Source organism: Calidris pugnax, unplaced genomic scaffold (assembly GCF_001431845.1).
Source record: "Calidris pugnax isolate Ruff unplaced genomic scaffold, ASM143184v1 scaffold360, whole genome shotgun sequence".
Lineage (NCBI taxonomy): Eukaryota > Metazoa > Chordata > Aves > Charadriiformes > Scolopacidae > Calidris > Calidris pugnax.
This window is the reverse complement of record NW_015091129.1, coordinates 156,711-174,897: the sequence shown is the minus strand read 5'-3', so window position 1 is coordinate 174,897 and position 18,187 is coordinate 156,711. Positions and strand designations below refer to the sequence as shown.

The 18,187-nt window shown below is 40.0% G+C and overlaps 1 protein-coding gene across 1 annotated transcript in view; it reads right to left on the bottom strand.

Moving 5' to 3' along the window:
- Positions 1-18,187, bottom strand: part of SMC5 (structural maintenance of chromosomes 5) — a 50,942-nt gene that overhangs the window by 5,483 nt on the left and 27,272 nt on the right. Inside the window, exons 16-21 of the mRNA XM_014958492.1 lie at positions 14,793-14,916; positions 11,698-11,820; positions 4,635-4,760; positions 3,849-3,944; positions 3,330-3,434; positions 3,008-3,127 (exon numbers count right to left, since the gene is read on the bottom strand). Of these exons, the coding sequence (XP_014813978.1) occupies positions 3,008-3,127; positions 3,330-3,434; positions 3,849-3,944; positions 4,635-4,760; positions 11,698-11,820; positions 14,793-14,916 (694 nt within the window). The remainder of the gene's footprint in view (positions 1-3,007; positions 3,128-3,329; positions 3,435-3,848; positions 3,945-4,634; positions 4,761-11,697; positions 11,821-14,792; positions 14,917-18,187) is intronic.

The following is an 18,187-nucleotide window of genomic DNA, read 5'->3' as shown; positions in this document are numbered from 1 at the left end:
ACAAAATACTTTGGGATTTAGAAAGGACAGCTGTGGCAAAGAGGCAATGAGAAGCCCATCTCGCAGAACCTGGCATGTACTGCTTTGGTTTGCATTGCCACATGCCACAGTCATCAAAAGGCATATGAACCTGGGTGACCCGGCAGAGTCCCACTGTAGGACTGACTTTTATGAAGCATAAGAAGATCTAAAAACCACCATGAAGTAAGTCATATCTGCTTAAACTCTTAAAATTGCCTTAAGGAACCTCAAGTCTGTAGGAAAAATTTTCAGCTTCTTTGTTACCTTCAGGTCTTGTTTTGGGATGAGTAATGTACAGATAGCATCTAACATTGGAAAGGGTGTATCAAATCCTGTCAGATCAGCTATTCTGCTAAATCAGAAGAACAAGCCATCTTTTGGTGTTCCTGGTGTTTTACTACACCTGCAGAAAAACAGACTCAGGGCTGTTAAGTGTAATGTCTTATACTAGTATTTACTTTCATGTACTACAAACCTCTGGTGCCCCTGGTGTACCAGTATTATAGAAACATGGAACTGTCAATCCTTGAGGCTGAAGCAAATGCATACACACTTTAGGAGAGAATGAAGGTGACCTGACACAGTTATAAGCTCACGTTTGCTAAGTGCCAACTTTTCTCCAATTTTGAAGACAGGTCACCTTTCTCACCCTTGATGTTTTCCGTGTTGGGAACGGACTGCCACTTCCAAAGACCTGCCTTCTGGAGGTGTGCTGTATGACCATGACAGACACAATGGAACAAAGCAACGCTTAATGCAAGCTGATTTTGGTTACCATTTTATTCTCTTCTACTATGGAAGGAAATTTCTTTTTTGGCATTTAATGCACATTATCAGAAGAATAATTAGCTTCTCAGATTTGCAGATTGTAGTTTGATAGCCATGCCTGATAATTAGAAGCCTAAGAAAGAAAATCATGGGGCATGCTTTCAAAGCAAATGATTGTTGTTGCACTGACCTTTCTGGAGATGGCATTTTGCTAAGGGGAGCTAATAAGACATTCTCCTAATAAGTGAAGACAACAGCACCATAACTTAGATAAACTTTCTCCATTTTAGCAGGATTTGGTACTTGATTGTAAGGATCAATGTTAACAGACCCACAGTTTGGCTTGCTTATGACCAGGAACACTTAGTACAGCGGAGTGAAAAAATATTCTTAAGTTCACAATTTAGTGACTGTTTCTTCTCTAACAAGTAGTTGCAGAGCTTTGGCTATGCCCTTTGGAAAAGGATGCGGCTGTGAGACATCAAGAACACAATGACTTCGTGTAAGGAGAATTATAAAACAGAATCTAAGGGCTGTAAGGCCCACTGTAATTCCAGATGCATTGGCACAGGCTGAAACTAGGCTCAGAGAAGTTTACAAGGTACACACTGGCAAAACCTCCAGCAAAAGAGATCCACTCTGCAGCACAGCCACAATGGCATCAGAAAGTCAGGCCTTTGTTGCCAGACTACTGGGAATGCCATTTCATATAACTGGCAGATATTGCCTGACCTGTCAAGAATGATGCTTAGAAGGCTCTGTGGGAAATCAAGGAAGGTGAGGGTTATCATTGCCAGCACTCTGAATTCTGGTTACCAAGTGCTACCAAGGAAAGTCAGAACATCCACTGTGTTTTTTGCTAGGATGTCAAGGAAGAAACCAGTGAAACATTTCACACAGTAGGTGCTATCACCAAGGACATCATCAGATCTCAAGGTTCCTCCAAGGCAAGCTAACAGAAGCAAGAAATTCAGTGTCACAGGATTACTTCTGCCAAAGACAATTCTGCCTCAAGGGTCTCTCTTTTGATATTTACGTGTCAGGACAAAAGAGTCTGCTACAAAGAAGAAGAGTAGGGAACCCAAGCTCTAGAACAGATTACCCACCTCTGTGTTACAGGCATTGAGCCCTTGACAAAAAGGTTATAATCATTGGCTCCGTACCTCTAGCTAACCTCTTAAACTATTTGTGCCATCTTTGCAAGAGAAAAGCAAGACCTTCCAAAGAAGTTATTCAGTATGACAGTCCAGACTCTCTTTGCTTTTAAACTGCTATACTATTTTTCCTGTATACTCTCTCCCACTTACTTTTAGATAAAAGTATTTGTGTAATATAGATCTGACTCTGTAGGTCAAAAGAACTGAAAAGTCCATGTTTTAATGCCCTGTTGTTTCATAATAATAGTTTCTATGTAACCATTTTTATGCAGTTCATGTAAAGAGCTTTGTCAGTCACTATTTTGCTCCCAATAGTAATTACCACTGCAAATATTTAAAGAATAGCTACTTGAGTAATTTACAACAGTGAAAAATCTGTTTAAGTGTCAACTTTCACTACTGTGTGAGTCTATGCATTACATACGACAGTCTTAAAATCATCATTACAGAGATCAATTTAGAACAAAATACCCAACTTATCTTCAGACCACTGTGCTGAATATGTATCCACAAGGTACTACTGGCGTTTTAAACTCTTCATCAGAGGTAAACTCTGCCTATAAATGTTACCAAGGGCATAAAAGGCTGGGCCAAATGATTCCTATTTCCAAACCAGATAGAATGTCAGCAGACTTGAGTAGAAACTGCATGTAGAACCAAATTAATACAACACTTAGTAATAGTAGACTTAGTCACTAAATGATAATAGAATAGCACAAATTAGCTGAAACTGTAGAATTAAATCACTAAATTAATAAACCTGAGTTACAGCTAAAGTAAATACAATACTTCTAACTGAGCCCTGTAAGTTGCAAAAAAGGTTCCAGAAGTCTGTGAGCTGAAGTCCTATGCATCTGGACAGACTCAGTTTCCTTTAATCAGACTGATAAGCCAGTTCTAGCACAAAAAAAAGCATGTTCATCAGTAAAGTTCTTTTTTTTTTTAAAAAAACATCTTTCCTACCATCCAAATGACAACTTGTGATATTTTCTCTAGCAATATATAAGCAAAAGATGATTCATGAAAATACATTATTCTTCCATATGAAAATTAAATCATACCTCATTTTCCACATGAAGATCAACTTCACCAACACACTGCATAGAACTAAAAAAGTTACTGAACTTTTCATTAATTTGCTCAATCAGCTCTTTCAAGGGGTTTAGCCACATTTCTTTCACCTAGAAGCAGACACATCCAAGTAAAACCATTTTTAGTAACTGAATTTTCATTTAGATAGCACTTAAGTTCAAAAATATCATAATTACAGAAGCTAAAATCTCAGTTTACACTCAAAAAAACTTGGAACGCTATCCTTTATTTCTGTATATACATACAATTCTAATAAAAAACTGATACAGAAGTGATAATTTCGGCTATTACCTGGGAAATGTTTTGCTTATAGTTATCCAATTCATTTTTCTTTTCCTCTAGATACTCCGTTAACTGCTGTATTTCTTGTGTCTGCTTATTGTATTCTTCAACAACCTGCCAGAATAAATAAAAAAAAAAAAGTCAACAAAATGTTTGATTATACATGCCAATTCTAACCTTGACTGTAAAAATACCACACTGCACCGATTCTGTCCAAACACAATTCTATAAATTATTGCATTGCACACCGAACAGGAAACATCTCTAGCTTTAAAGCAAAGAAAATGTAAAGCATTGCTGATTTCAGGTTACTGCAACTTTTTTTTTATTTTGTTTAAAAGGCACAGAACACACTGTTCTTTTGGAAGAACCTACTTAAAATTCTAATAGATGCAGAATCTGGCATTTACAGCACATTGTTCCTGCTGTCTAGCTTATTATACCAAGAGATCTAGCACAGAGTGGGAAGCAAGTACAATAAGGGTGGAGGGGGAGGAATAGAGGGTGGAGGGAAAGCAGTGAACATACTGAAGCATTCAGGCCTGTGAAACAGGAGGCCCTGGTTTTCTCTTCATTCAGAACAGCATCAATTTCCTCCAACGTGGTCGGAAGAGCCTGAAAAGCCTACAAGAGAAAGGATGCACGTGTTACACAGCAATGCTAATGGACTCAAGTTTTCTAAAAAGGAATCGAATAAGCCATAAAATATTCTATTACTTTTTTTGATCAGAATGTTACATCTTCAAAATTTAACAGAGCAAGATTCCCTCACAAACTATTGTGGACAGAAGGCAGCCAGAAGCATTACTACATAACGAAGATACGCAATTAATTTCTCCTTAGTTGCCTACTTTGTGCAGGTACAGATGCTCACAGACTTGGTGTAAGCCAGGGGCTACACTAGTTAAGACATGCAAATACTTCTAGAGGCTGGGAATACCTCCAGGTAAGTAGGCGTGCCCATATTTCAGTTCTTTTTTGTTGCTCCATTAGAGCAAGAAGCTAGAAAAATACAGCCTCTAATTATTTCTATGAACACAAAACTATGGATTTTAATTGAAATTTCAGATCAGATTTTCTCCTCCCTGTGCATAGAACAAAGTGATAGTCAGAGGATATCCCAGCACAATTTAAAGGTGCTGTAAAAGGGTAAGTAACAATATATGAGTTAACACTAACAGAAGTATACGTGATCCTTCCTGGTAATCTTCTAATATAAAATACATAATACTTTAAACTTTTTGCTGGAGAAGTTATAATGGTGCACATCATCTAAAATTTAAGAAATATGTGGAGAATTGTTTTTGTACGTACAGTTTGAAATTCTTTTGGAAGATGTTGATCTGGACTCAGTTTGCAGACCTGTCGAGCTTTTTTCAGCAATTCCTTGCAGTTTTCTGTAAGAACTCGCTTCCTATCATCCAGCTCACGAAATCGTTGCTGTTAAAGGTGATATTAAAGTACACATTTTTTAGCTTTATTATAAATTTGCAGAGGCAACACGAGCACATTGGCAACAACAACATCCGAATCAGAGCACACAGGTGAATTCAGACTGCTTCAAGACTGAAAGTCTTCGTTTCACACACAGAACTCATTCTGCCTGTCTACTCTAAGTCAACAGATGCCAAGGTAAACTGATCAAAAGCATGTTCCTGTAATATAGCTAAATTTATTTTCTCTCAACTAGACAAATGTGCATGTAGATTCACTGTATGCCTCAAAATAGACTATTTTACAGGAAATTACCTACAGGCCAAACCACTACTACTGTGAGCCTTACTTATTATTAGCTCCCACTCAACTATATTTATCTGCTTGGGAGGTCATGGCGGAGATGATGTATATTGAATGGTACTTTAGCTGAAATTTTACAGAGTAAACATCGTAATTACACAATCAGAAGTATTTCCTTTGTTGTTTCATACTCTACCTCTGCAATACCACCAGCAAAACACAACACAGAAACACACACGATTTTTAAACTACTAAGCCAGAAAAATAAGTGAAAAGCAGGTACGGTTTCCATTTTTAAACAGCAGTCTCAAGACTAAACTCTTTGGAACTTACTACAGGTAAGGCCTACGACTTTTATAATGCGATGTTACCACAACAGTAGTACCTTCATGAAACACCAAGCTAAAGATCATCTCAAGTAAGTAGTATTCAGGTTAAAAATTTGAAGAGCCTTAAGTATCTCTTCCCCTCTGCGCCCAGAAATCTCACTCAGTTATCTCTATACACGTGGTCCCTACCTCAGGCCTGCTGCCTGAGCTGGCTGCTGTCTCCCAGCTCAGGTGAGCATCCATCTGCAGATAGCTGGGAGCGGCCAACAGCTACTCCACAGTGAAAAGAAGTACATGCCAAGATACTCGAGCTTTTAATCCAAGTTATTTCACTATACATTTACTCAGTCATTACACACGCAATCCATCTTTTTGACAGACGGGTACACCATAGTAATACACTAAATTCACTTATTTCAGAGGCACAAAATTCTAACTCAAAATCCATATGCACAGTATTTTGCTTCAGAGCTTTCTTCTGATACTTTGGAAAGGTTAGCTACATTCCTAGACTTGGGAGAGCTGTATCTTCCCAATTTTTATTGCTGCGTACTTCAGTTAAATATGAGAGCCCTCCAGTGGCAAAAAAAAATTTGAAGTGTTCATTTGGAGATTATACAATTAGATAAATGTTTATTCCGCATTTTTTAAATACAAGACACAGACCTGATAGCGACTTGCATTACTTTCTGGCAATTTAATTAGTCTTTATCTACAAAATACAACAGGAGCAGTAGTAACAGATACGATCTAGAGAGATTATCAATTGGGTTCTCACACTCAAGAGTTAGGACTGCTGTTCTCTAGAGCATGTATTAACTCAAATATCCTGGTTTTCCTTCCCTCCACCCAGCACTAGGAAATAGATTTTGCATTAGAGGTAAGTATTTCACAATCTTCATAAACACACAGTAAAGATATTGTTCTACACTCTGTTGATGTTTTCCAAAGGGTGAAAAAAAAAAAAAGAAAAAGAGAAAAGAGGCCTTTTTCAGATTTCTCCCCTGCCTCCACTTGGTGGAGTCTACTGTAGAGAAGGAAGAAAATGTCGCATGGAGGCAAGAAGGACTGGCATTAGAGCTATTGTGGCCATCATGGCTTAGATGGGTATACTCTCTGCTGGGTTAAAAACTGGCTGGAGGGCCGAGCCCAGAGAGTGGTGGTAAATGGAGCGAAGTCCAGTTGGCGACCGGTCACGAGTGGTGTCCCACAGGGCTCAGTACTGGGGCCGGTTCTCTTCAACATCTTTATCAATGATCTGGACGAGGGGATCGAGTGCACCCTCAGCAAATTTGCAGACGACACCAAATTGGGTGGGAGTGTTGATCTGCTGGAGGGTAGAGAGGCTTTGCAGAGGGATCTCGACAGGCTGGATCGATGGGCTGAGACCAATGGAATGAGGTTCAATAAGGCCAAGTGCAGGGTCTTGCACTTGGGTCACAACAACCCCATGCAGCGCTACAGGCTGGGGGCAGAGTGGCTGGAGAGCTGCCTGGCAGAAAAGGACCTGGGGGTGTTGGTCGACTGTCGGCTGAACATGAGCCAGCAGTGTGCCCAGGTGGCCAAGAAGGCCAACAGCATCCTGGCCTGTATCAGGAACAGTGTGGCGAGTAGAGCCCGAGAAGTGATCATCCCCCTGTACTCGGCACTGGTGAGACCCCACCTCGAGTACTGTGTCCAGTTTTGGGCCCCCTACCACAAGAGGGACATTGAGGTGCTGGAGCAGGTCCAGAGAAGGGCAACGAAGCTGGTGAGGGGTCTGGAGCACAAGTCTTACGAGGAGAGGCTGAGGGAACTGGGGTTGTTCAGTCTGGGGAAGAGGAGTCTGAGGGGAGACCTTATCGCTCTGTACAAGTACCTGAAAGGAGGGTGTAGAGAGACGGGGGTCGGTCTCTTCTCCCAAGTTACAGATGTCAGGACAAGGGGCAATGGCTTCAAGTTACGCCAGGGGAAGTTCAGGTTAGATATTAGGAAACATTTCTTTACTGAAAGGGTTATCCAGCATTGGAATGGACTGCCCAGGGAGGTGGTGGAGTCACCATCCCTGGAGGTATTTAAGAAACGTGTAGACATGTTTCTTCAGGGCATGCTCTAGTGCCCAAGATTATTGGTTTGTCGTGGGCTGCTGAGTGGGTGGGTGATGGTTTTTTGGTTTGGTTGTTGTTGTGTGTTTAGGTGGTGGGTGGTGTGGGTTTTTTGTTTTGGTTTGGTTTTTTTGGGGTTTTTTTTGGGTTTTTTTGGTTTTTTTTTTGTGGTTGGACTCGATGATCTCTGAGGTCCCTTCCAACCACCACAATTCTGTGATTCTGTGATTCTATACAGACAAACCAGCAATAAGTGGAGGACATAACCTCCTTTTGGTTACAGCCAAGATCTTATGTCATTCTGAATTAGCACAAATAAAACTGTACACCGCAATGCTTATGTTCCATTACACATCTGCATATCCCTTGCAATATGTTCAATAAGCAACTTTTTGGGAATATTTTAGAAAGTTCTAAATTAAAACTTGACTATATTTTGGATTCCAGAAATTTAAGAGCCAACTGGCTTCATCTGAAATGTGTTTGACCTCATAATAAGGCGGTGATCCTTATTATGGATCCCGTGAAAGACAACACATCAATACTTTTTTTTTTTTTTTTGCATAATAGAAGAAACATCAGTTCTATACTGATGTGTTTGACCACTTCCAAAGCCAAAGTAAATTCTGAATCACTGGAAGTGGGAAATACCAGCCCTCAATTGCACATAAAGCTCCCATTCGAAACCCTGCAGAGCTGTATGAAACAAGATTTGAGGTTGATCTCTGTGCACTAAAAATCCAAAATAGATTCAACATTGAATACGCCTGACCCAAGCCTAAGGCAAGTAAAATTATTCAGGGTGTGAAAAGGAAAATACATATTTGGGCAGAGGAAATGTCAGCAACAGATGGAAGCAATGGACATTTGATGTGGCTATGAGGCACATGCTAGAATAAATGCACTGACAGTTCAGCAACAAGGTCAGCCTCAATTTTCATTCAGCTTTGCCAGTTGACTGTCATGGCTACATGCTAAAAAAAGTTAGGTAAATAAAAATACACAAGTTTTGATTCCTTCTCGCTCTTATATATTCAAAAGTGTATGACAATGTTAAGGCTTCTGTTGATTTCCTGAAGGTGTCTCAGTAAAACCCATCTAGATTAAAAAGTAAGAAGAAACAACTAACATTTTGAACAGGGATGCTACCATGAAAAATCATAGCCTAGACAGAGCTTTACATTTGTTTCAGCCAACAGCATAAGAACCAATTTGTAAAGAGCTTTATCTGGGTACTCCAGGAAAGTTCTGTACTAGCATGGGGCTGTGATTACAGCTTCCTGAAAGGCATCTACCAAACAGTAGAAACCAATCATATTTTGTGTTAGCAAGCAATTTGTATTCTGTTGTGCTCATCAGTACTACAACTGGTTTTGTTCAAAATAAGAAGCTGGTTGAAGAAAATATAGTTACCAGAAGCCAATGTTTTCTCATGAATTGGTGTTGGAATGTGTGCTCAGTGACAGCATTTAATTATTTGAAGTTTGGAAATTTATACATAGGAAAACATAATCCACATTTTCTTAAAACACGGCTTAAGGAGCAAATGCTGCAGTGTACATACTGAGTATTAATATGAATTATTTAAACAAATTTACACCAAATGAACCTGAAAATTAACAAGCTATCAAAGCAAGACAATTAGCAAGACTTTTTCACGCAACCATCATAAACATGCAGGCAACTGTGCCAATTATCTAATGAGCAGATGGGGCTAACAATCCTCCCTAACATTCAGCATGGGTCACAAACACAGATTTGCTTCTTAGGCTCATTAAATAAATTAAATACAAGGAGTTGTTAAAATAACACTAAGATTCCCACTTGAACTGCAATGACAAAATACAAACCCCAGAAATCTGTTGTTGCTAACTTGATTTGGTGGAAAACATGTACTTTTTTGGCCTTTCCACCTAAGTGGTTTAAAAAAACCCTCACCATAAAGCTACAAACTTGTTGCTCTCTCCACAGTATCCCAGTGCCAAGACCTCACAAAAGGAACATATGCGATCTTCTGTTAGATGTACTCAGTGGGATTTGTGTTTGCTTCAAATCTTAATCAGATATTTACTCAGGTATTATAAAGACTCAAGATTGCCTGGGACTTAAACACCATGAGTAGGTGCTAAGCATTAACAAAGTTTTGCATCATTTCCAATGAATCCAATTTCAATGAACATTTCAGGATGAGCACATGACCTATAAAACTGTCTGATGATTAAATAGAGAGTTGATGGTTCCATAATTGTAATGTTTAAACTCTAATTTAGCTCACTACACAGCCTTTGTAGAATATACTTATTTCTATTTCTATTTGGCTTCTTCCTTTTTTCAGGTTTATTTATTTTATAAAAACATGTAGGAACGGTGTGGAAGACTTCCTTGAAGTGTTGTGATGGCATCCCCACAGGCAGCTTGGGAGCAAGACTATCTTAACACAGTACCACTGTAGAAAAAAAATTCATCACAGCCAAAGACACTAAGAAGTTGGAATGAAGGGCCAATTATACAAAGTATTTCAAATAACACTTAATTTGAGATGAAGCTATGAAATACTGAGTTTTCCCCACAAAAGTGCATCTCTTAAGGCAGAAAATAAGAAATAAACCACAGAGTATGAAACATACATCATTCATAGGGAAACACAGGGAAGAGAATTTCTGAAAAAAGGGGCTGAAGACAATTCAAGGACTCAACTGTATATGGGGAAGCGTGGCTTTGTATGAAAACTTAAGGTGCACTTGAATACTTAAGACTTTTCCTCTAGAGCAATTAAACTTCTCGAAATTCTAATAACTAGTATTACTGATTTTAGGGTATTTTTTCTGTTTTAATGTTCCAAGAACAAACCATGCAAAATATAAGCTCTGATATGATTTCCTCTACTCATGTGGTTGAATGCAACTCGGTAACAACGAATAATGGGACCTCAGCTGACTCAAACACCTCTTCATTATGGAAGGAGGCAATTCCTGTTTAACCCAGAATTATCAGAACATTTACCTTACAAGGCCTGTCTACCGATCTGACCAGACGTACCTATGCAACAGCCTAAACTACTCTCTAAATGACAAGGAAGATGGGGGCAGAGAGAACTAAAAACATTAAATAAACCTCCCAGTGATGATACACACTACCCAACATGCAGTTCATGGCTTTGTAATACATTCTTACTCCTTACTAAGCTCCAGCAATTAAGCTATTTGCATTGGATTTTGATAAAATCTGTGTAAGAGCTGCACCACATGAGGGAACTGATGCAACAGTGATTTTCCAAGTAACATGCTGGACTTGTCTCTGTCTTCAAGTTACTTTTTGCTCCTCTTAGGAAGTTCTCCTCTTCCTAAGTCTCCTGCAAGTGATGACACCTATAATGTTAAACGGTTTTCAAAATATATGCCGAAGTAATTCTTTTTGGAAGTGCATATCCATCCAAAATAACTCTCACTTACCTTTCAGACTGCTTTCCAATTTAACAGCAATTTTTTTTTTTGGTGTGGATCAAATTGAATTAGATTATAGTCAACCTGACCAGCATTCTGTACTCAACAGATTTGTCCCCAGTACATTGAAGGATTTAACTACTACACAAATATAAAAAAAATTGACCTCTATGCACCAATCCATGAGAGATCACAGCACCACCTGTTCTTAGGAAAGAGTACTTGTCTGTGGAACAAATTGCTCAGAGACTGTCTTTTTACCTGAACACGGTATAGGTTCTAATATGATCAACAGAAGGACTGCTTATCTTCATTTCTGACCCCTAAAAAAGGCATTTAATTACAGTTACGAGCAAATAAGCCATGAAAGAAAGGTAAAAAAGCTCTGCTCTTCTCTGATACTGTACTTTCTGGTTTATCTTGAGCTGCGTCTCTCAAATGGGTTAGGGCTACTTGTCTATGGCAGACTCAGAAGAAAAATATTACTTCCAAATAACAGCTAGCTTTTTTACACACTTTATGCATTACAATAAAAAGATACAGGACACTATGACTGATCAGTACATTTTCACAGAAGCTTAGATGTCTTAATTGAAGGCAGCAAAGCTCCCATTCAGCTTAGAGGAAGAGGCTGAAGACAAACTACAGAAATTAAAGCTAAATATTTAGCAACACTAATAACCATTTCTAAACAAAGACACAGAAGCATCCCTTTCTACATCATAAAGGCTTCCACAGAAGATGTTTTCATAGTAGACTTCCCAGTATTCATAGAAATGGTTACCTCTGCAGCTCTTAGTTGTATACTTGCTGCTTTATACTCTGATTCTAGTCTGTTCTTCTCAGCAGCCACTGTAGCGCTCTGAAGAACCAAATCTGCTTTGAGGATGTTCAGCGATACACAGTTCTACACAGGAAAACAGAAAATGTCATTTTTTTTTCCCCACAAAAGACTCAAAACTGATATAATCATTCTCAGGATTTAGAAACTAACAATTTTTTGATCATAGCATGCAATCTCACACTGTGTTCAGCTCTTCCACATTGCTGTCTCTCAAATTCAATGAAAAAGAAAGGTGACTTATTGGTGACCCAAGCTCTTCAAGGTGTATAGTTCCCATGTGCTTCTAATCTGTAAGCATATATATATCACTTGCAACCAAATAATTTAACACCACAAAAGCACATTCTCTTTCTCTACACTACATAATCACATGTGAAATGTGAGAAAAGACAAAGCCATCTCAATTCTTTCTTAGATACAGAATCCAACAGGTGGATCTTGGTGGACTTCGTAAGTCACACACAGAGATGGAGAAAGGTCAAAAAATAAACATATAATGTATATGCCTCTCTCATTGACAATGCAAGATGACTGACCGGATGGACAGTAATTCCAGTGTCTTGTATCTTAACTGGAATAGCGTATAATAATAGGAAACAGCTCTATTTTGGAAGTTTCTTAACAGGCTTTAGTGATCCCCAAAACCTAGTTTGACAACATTGACATTAAAATGGTTGTTTCTTTAAACCAGTCATCCTCAGGAGTGGTCTAGGGGCTTCAAAATCAGCAATATACTGTTGGTATGTGTAAAGTGTACCTTCAAACCTCAAATTACGGGGCATAACAATTGGCATATAAATATAAAGGAATCCTCTCTCTTAATGAAAGAGAAAACAAGGTTCCAAATGTAGACCTAGGAGACCCAGCAGGATGAAGTTTTGAGAGATTCTGACCACAACTGTGAGCCAATGTCTGAGATCTTTACTATACACTGTTTCAACACAAACTTTCTGCAGTGTGAACTTAAGACACAGGAACACATTTATTCATTTCCAATCCACTTAGTTTAAAAGCAACTATCAGGGAATTAAACTGAAAAAAAGTCATAACAAAAGGAGATGAAAAAGTTAAGATTATTCAAAGACAACAGCACAAAGAGAACTACATGCAAAAGCAGTACCAGAATCTGAAACAGTGGAACAAGGCTGTCTCTGTCAACTGGTTGTAAAGTATTAACGTGTATTAGGTACGTGCCAAGTACGCTCTGCCTTGTGTGTTTGTGCAAATGTATATGCAGCCTATCACTCTAGTTGACTGTTCCACACAAGCCTCAGAACTCTTTAAAAAGTAGATCATATTGCCACCATGCAAAGTCACAAAAATCCCATATATGTTTCAACTTTCCTTCTGTGGCAGGAGTATGTCTGAAACGTATGACTACCTAAGTTTTTATCACTTTAACAGCCTACAGCTAGTGTAACTACAAAACCCATTGAAGAAAGTACAAGGACTCCCATAAACCTGGAAGCATTCCTGTTTGGTTTGGGGATCACCAGAAATGTATGGATTTCAACAATCTGGTACAACACGTAATGAAACATCTTTCTTGTATCAGACCATTTTCTTTTCTTCAGTATGTACTAGCATATTTTTCCTAGAGCACATACAGTGTGAAAATTAAGCTGATACACAACTGAAATAAATCCCCTTTGTAATCAATAACTATTTCAGGCAAATACCATCCATCCTCCCCTAGGCCCCTGATATACTGACAAATAAACAGTACGCGTCAAATCTGTTTTCCAATTCTGGGTGAAAAAAACATTAAGACACTCCTTCAGGCAGGTCATATGGCAGTCAGTAAACAACTTCAGCTGCACTTTCCAACACACTTGGACAGTTTACGTTCTGGGAAAGGGGCATCAAATAAAAAAAATAAAAAGCATATTCTAGAAATTCCTGTTTAAAACACAGAACATTTGCACAAGTTTTTAAAAGAGCTACTTTTCAGTACTGTTACTACCTGCAGAAGTTCTGCAAGTTCTGTAAGGTAATCTACAGCCTAAGCGACTGTTTTAACATAGCAGGTGTCTTCTGCCACTCTTTGGCATTTTCAAAATTGCTTAGGCTATCTGACCCGAAGGTCATCTCTGAAACACTCCAATTGCTGCAGTGCATGCCTATCAACAAACAGCAGCAGCTGACCCATTTGGAATATTGCTTTCTTTCTTTCTTTATTATATTTATTTATTATGTATTATTTTATTTGTTATAGAAATACTAGCAACTGAACTGTACTGACTCAGTTCAAAAGTAATACTCAACTCTTTCCAGGGGTAAGCAAGAACACATTTCAACATTACTAAGGCATGGCATAGCTCAAAGTCGCTGCAAGAATGGCACCATTCCTTGCTGAGTGCAAAAGCACAAGCAGATTCCCTTAGAACTAAAAGTAACTGGGTTTTGCTCCTTAGTTATTAAAAAAAAACCTAAGAAAATTCACCTTGTGAATGGCAGCTCCTACTATCAGGGCTTCCAGGCTAAGCTAAAGCAACAATTAAGCCCAGACTACTTGCTTCTTTTTTGTGTTAAAGAAAACCTCACAATATTGGAGCCTGAGACTTGAGTACTTTTCCCATCTTGCCCTGTTCCATAATCATGGATGATTACAGTTTCAGGTCAATTTTTCACATGACTAATGACTACTCTTTTTTTTTTCCAATCAAAACAAAAAAAGGAGAAAATGAAATAGGATGGAAGGAAAACGTCACAGAATTATGCACTAATTCTGAAAATTTATAGTCTGAAGTGGTAACACAATTAACTCCTAGTTCATTCCTGTATTTAGTGAATCTGACCATGGACTTTAAGACTTCAGTCACTCAAGAGTCTAAATCAATGCAACCAAATGATCTACAAGTAAAATCAACAACAGATGAACAAGTTCATAAAAGCTTTGAAAGATGTTTATCTTGAAGCAAGTTAGCTCATAAACATTTACAGTAACACATCCAAATGTTGCATACCTCCTACATAAGTTACAAGAATTGGACTTTTCACAACTGTGGAACACATACCAAGTTAAAAATACATACCTTTATGAGATGCATTAATTCAGTAACAAGTCTCACTTTTTGGATATTTATTTCTTTGATCTTTATATTTGCCTGTTGAGATTCCTTCACTAAGTCAATAGCATCTTGTTCCAGCTGTTTTAAACTATGGGAGGAATCAATATTTGATTAATCTTTATCAAAAATAAATTTTTCAAAAATACAAAAATTATTAAAATTGGTAATATTACATAGCAAGAACAGGAATTTGTATACCTAAACATTCCCAATCTATGCACATTAAACCTAAAAAAATAAATAAAAAAAAATTAAAGAAATTCTGATTTTGGCCACTAAGAGCATCACTTAGCAAACATGCTCCTTTACTTCTGTAAATGTCAGGATTAAAAATTTTTTAAAAGAACCCATCAATGTAAGGATGACACTTTTCTTCTGCTGCTAGTTCCTTGCAACAATACAAGACAGAAGAGTTCAGGAGGCCTGCTTAATTCTTATTACATAAACTAATAAAAAAATTTGTGTCCTCAACTTAATGCAGAAAACCAGAATTTTCACTCATTTTAAACCTCAAACACAAGTAATTATGAAGAACTTCATATGAAATAATCATGATGTTTAGTAAGCTGCAAAGCTTTTGGGGATCTTCAAAAACTGCCAAACAGGCCAAAAGGATGATCCAGGAAACTACCAACCAATCATTCTTGCTTTGATCCCTGGGAAGATTGTGCAGCAAGTCTCCTCAGAAACCCATTCTAGGGGCATAAGGGAGAAGGTGATAAGGAAGAATCAGCAAGAATTTACCAAGGGTACCTTGGGTACCCTTATCAGGGTACCTGATGAACCCCAATATAAAATGACTGGATGACAGGAGAAGCGGTTACCATCTACCTCAATTTTAGCAAGGAGTTCCATTAGGTTATCTGATAAAAAGCTCACCTGCACACCCAAAACCAAAAGACAATAGCAGGTTGGGGAAGGCCAAATACCACCCTACCCTGGCTACCCTGAGGTCTGTCACAGGAGCCATCAGCCCATGATATGGTCATCTCCACAAGCCCAGAGGAACACAGGGGCACCCTAGCAGGTGGGACTCCAAATCAAGGACTCAGAGGAAGCAACAGCCTGTGCTAGGACAGTCTCAACACCATTGACCACACATGAAACCCAACAAGTCAACACTACAGCACACTCTGGACTGAGGGTGATGTATTATGGGATGTAGCAGAAAAGTTTTTTGCGAGTCCACAGGACTTAGTATCGGATATTCAGGGGAGAAACCAAATATGGGGAAACAGAGGGATCTAGACGACTTGGAGAGAAACAAATGTGGGAAAACAGAGGGATACAGGGATAAAAGGGACTGTTACACATAAATAGTTGGCTAGTCAATATGCTTGTCCAGCCGTGCTTAACTGGCACTTTCCCTTCTTATCCAATTCCATTTTTCACTCTTTTCCTGGGTGAGGGACTCTCTATTCAGCATTTCTGTGTATGTATGGGAGTGTAAGTGCAAGAAAATACACGTTAGAGCAGAGGGCTTGCTTGTCCACGGTGCCAGCAACTGGCAAGACCAGAGTGAGTAGACGTAAGTGACTGGAGTGGGCCCAGAGGTCAGAGGCCTATGTGTTCATGGTGACAGCGTCTGGGACAAGTGCGGGTGTGCAAGTGAGCATTTGATCCCTAAAGAAGATCAAGTCGGACTAGCTGGCAAGTAGGTGAAATGGCCTGGGAGCCAAGGAGGTATGTGTGTCAGTAAGGGTGAGACCACAGGAGGAGATGGCTACTGGAGTGCCCAGGGGAGTCCAGCCTGGTTGCCAGCGACTGAAGTTTGCTGTCTCTAGGGATGAGACCTGGTGACATGTGTATGATTTAAGTGTAGTGGCTATTGGGAGGGACTAGGCAAGTCATGGCTACGCCTGCACATTTGTATGCCAGTGCGTATCCGAGGGCTACTGGGAAACCAGGGAGTCCCATCCAGTTCTGCATGCGTAAGCACATGAGTGTGGAAGGCAGCCTGTACAGGCAACACAAACAGGTCTGCAGCCTCAGGGGTTTGCAGGTACCAGCAACTGGGGAGACTGACAACAGGGACAGCCACTGTGCAGACTTGAAGTGTCTGCACAATGATCCACATTGGCCGTATGTATGCGCAGGAGTCTCGCTAAGGGAGCACTGTCCTGTGCAGACAGAGTAGGAAAATTATGAGGCCCTTGGTGCTGTGCTTGCCCAGTTCCTCTGTGTGTCTATCTGTCCTATGCCACTGACACTGTGTGTAAATATGTATATACGTGCTGTTTAGATGTGCTCTGTGTGAATGTGTCTTCAGCCTCACTAGTGGTTGCACCTAGGAGCATGAAGTTGCATCAACCTCACCTTCCTCTCAGGCTGCTGGATCCCGACTCATTCCCCTAACTTTTTCCAATGCTGTTTTCCACAATATTGTTGTACTCAAGTTGAAAGACTACAGTTTGGATGGATGGAAGCCCAGATGGGTTAAAAAAAAAACAACAAACCCACAATAAAAAGGTGGCTGGATGGTCAGGCTTTGAGGGTCATGGTTAGTCTGTTGTATTCTGCTGGAAGGAACATTATAAAGTTGGGTACCACAGGATTAAGAACTGGGACCTGTCCAGTTTAACATCCCTGCAAGTGACACAGAGGAGCCACCAGATTACGCTAAACTGGGGGAAGCAATAGGCCTGCTGTTCAGAGGGGTCTGCCGAGTCTGGAGGAAGGGGTTGACAGAATGCTCATAAGACTCAGCAAGAACAAATGCTGAGTCCTGCCCCTGTGAAGGAAGTGGGTCTGGAAGCAATACAGGCTCAGGACAGAGTGTCTGGGGAGCTCTGCAGAAAAGGACTTGAGGTACTGGGGGACAACGAGATGAGCATAAGTGAGCAGTGCACCCTGGCAGCAACAAGGTGCCCCAGTATCCTTTGGCTGTGTCCTGGGTCTGGCGGGGATGGGGTTAATTCTCCCCAGGACCTAGGAGGGACACAAGTATTCCATCCCATGTGAGCCATGCCCAAGGGTTAGCCGGAGCTGCTGGGGAAGGGGGGGGAGGAGGTGACCCCCGGGGGAGGAGAGCGGTTGGGGGCGTCCAGGGTGCAGTCGGCGAGTGGCGGTACCGTCATCGCGGTTGTATATCCCTCTGTTCTTGTTGTTGTTGTTTCTTGCTCCCTTTCCTGTTCTGTTAAAATTGCCTTTGTCTCAACCCACGAGTTTTGCCATTTTATTTTGATTTTCCCCTCCCGGTCTTGTGGCCGTGGGGGCTCTGTTCTGCGCGAGCGGCTGCACCTGGTCCTTTGTTGCCGTCTGAGGCCAAATCACAACAGGCTGTATGAATGGAACCAGCTGCACAAGGAAAGTGACTTTTCCTCTCTGTTCAGTACTGCACCCAGTTTTGCCCCCCGTCC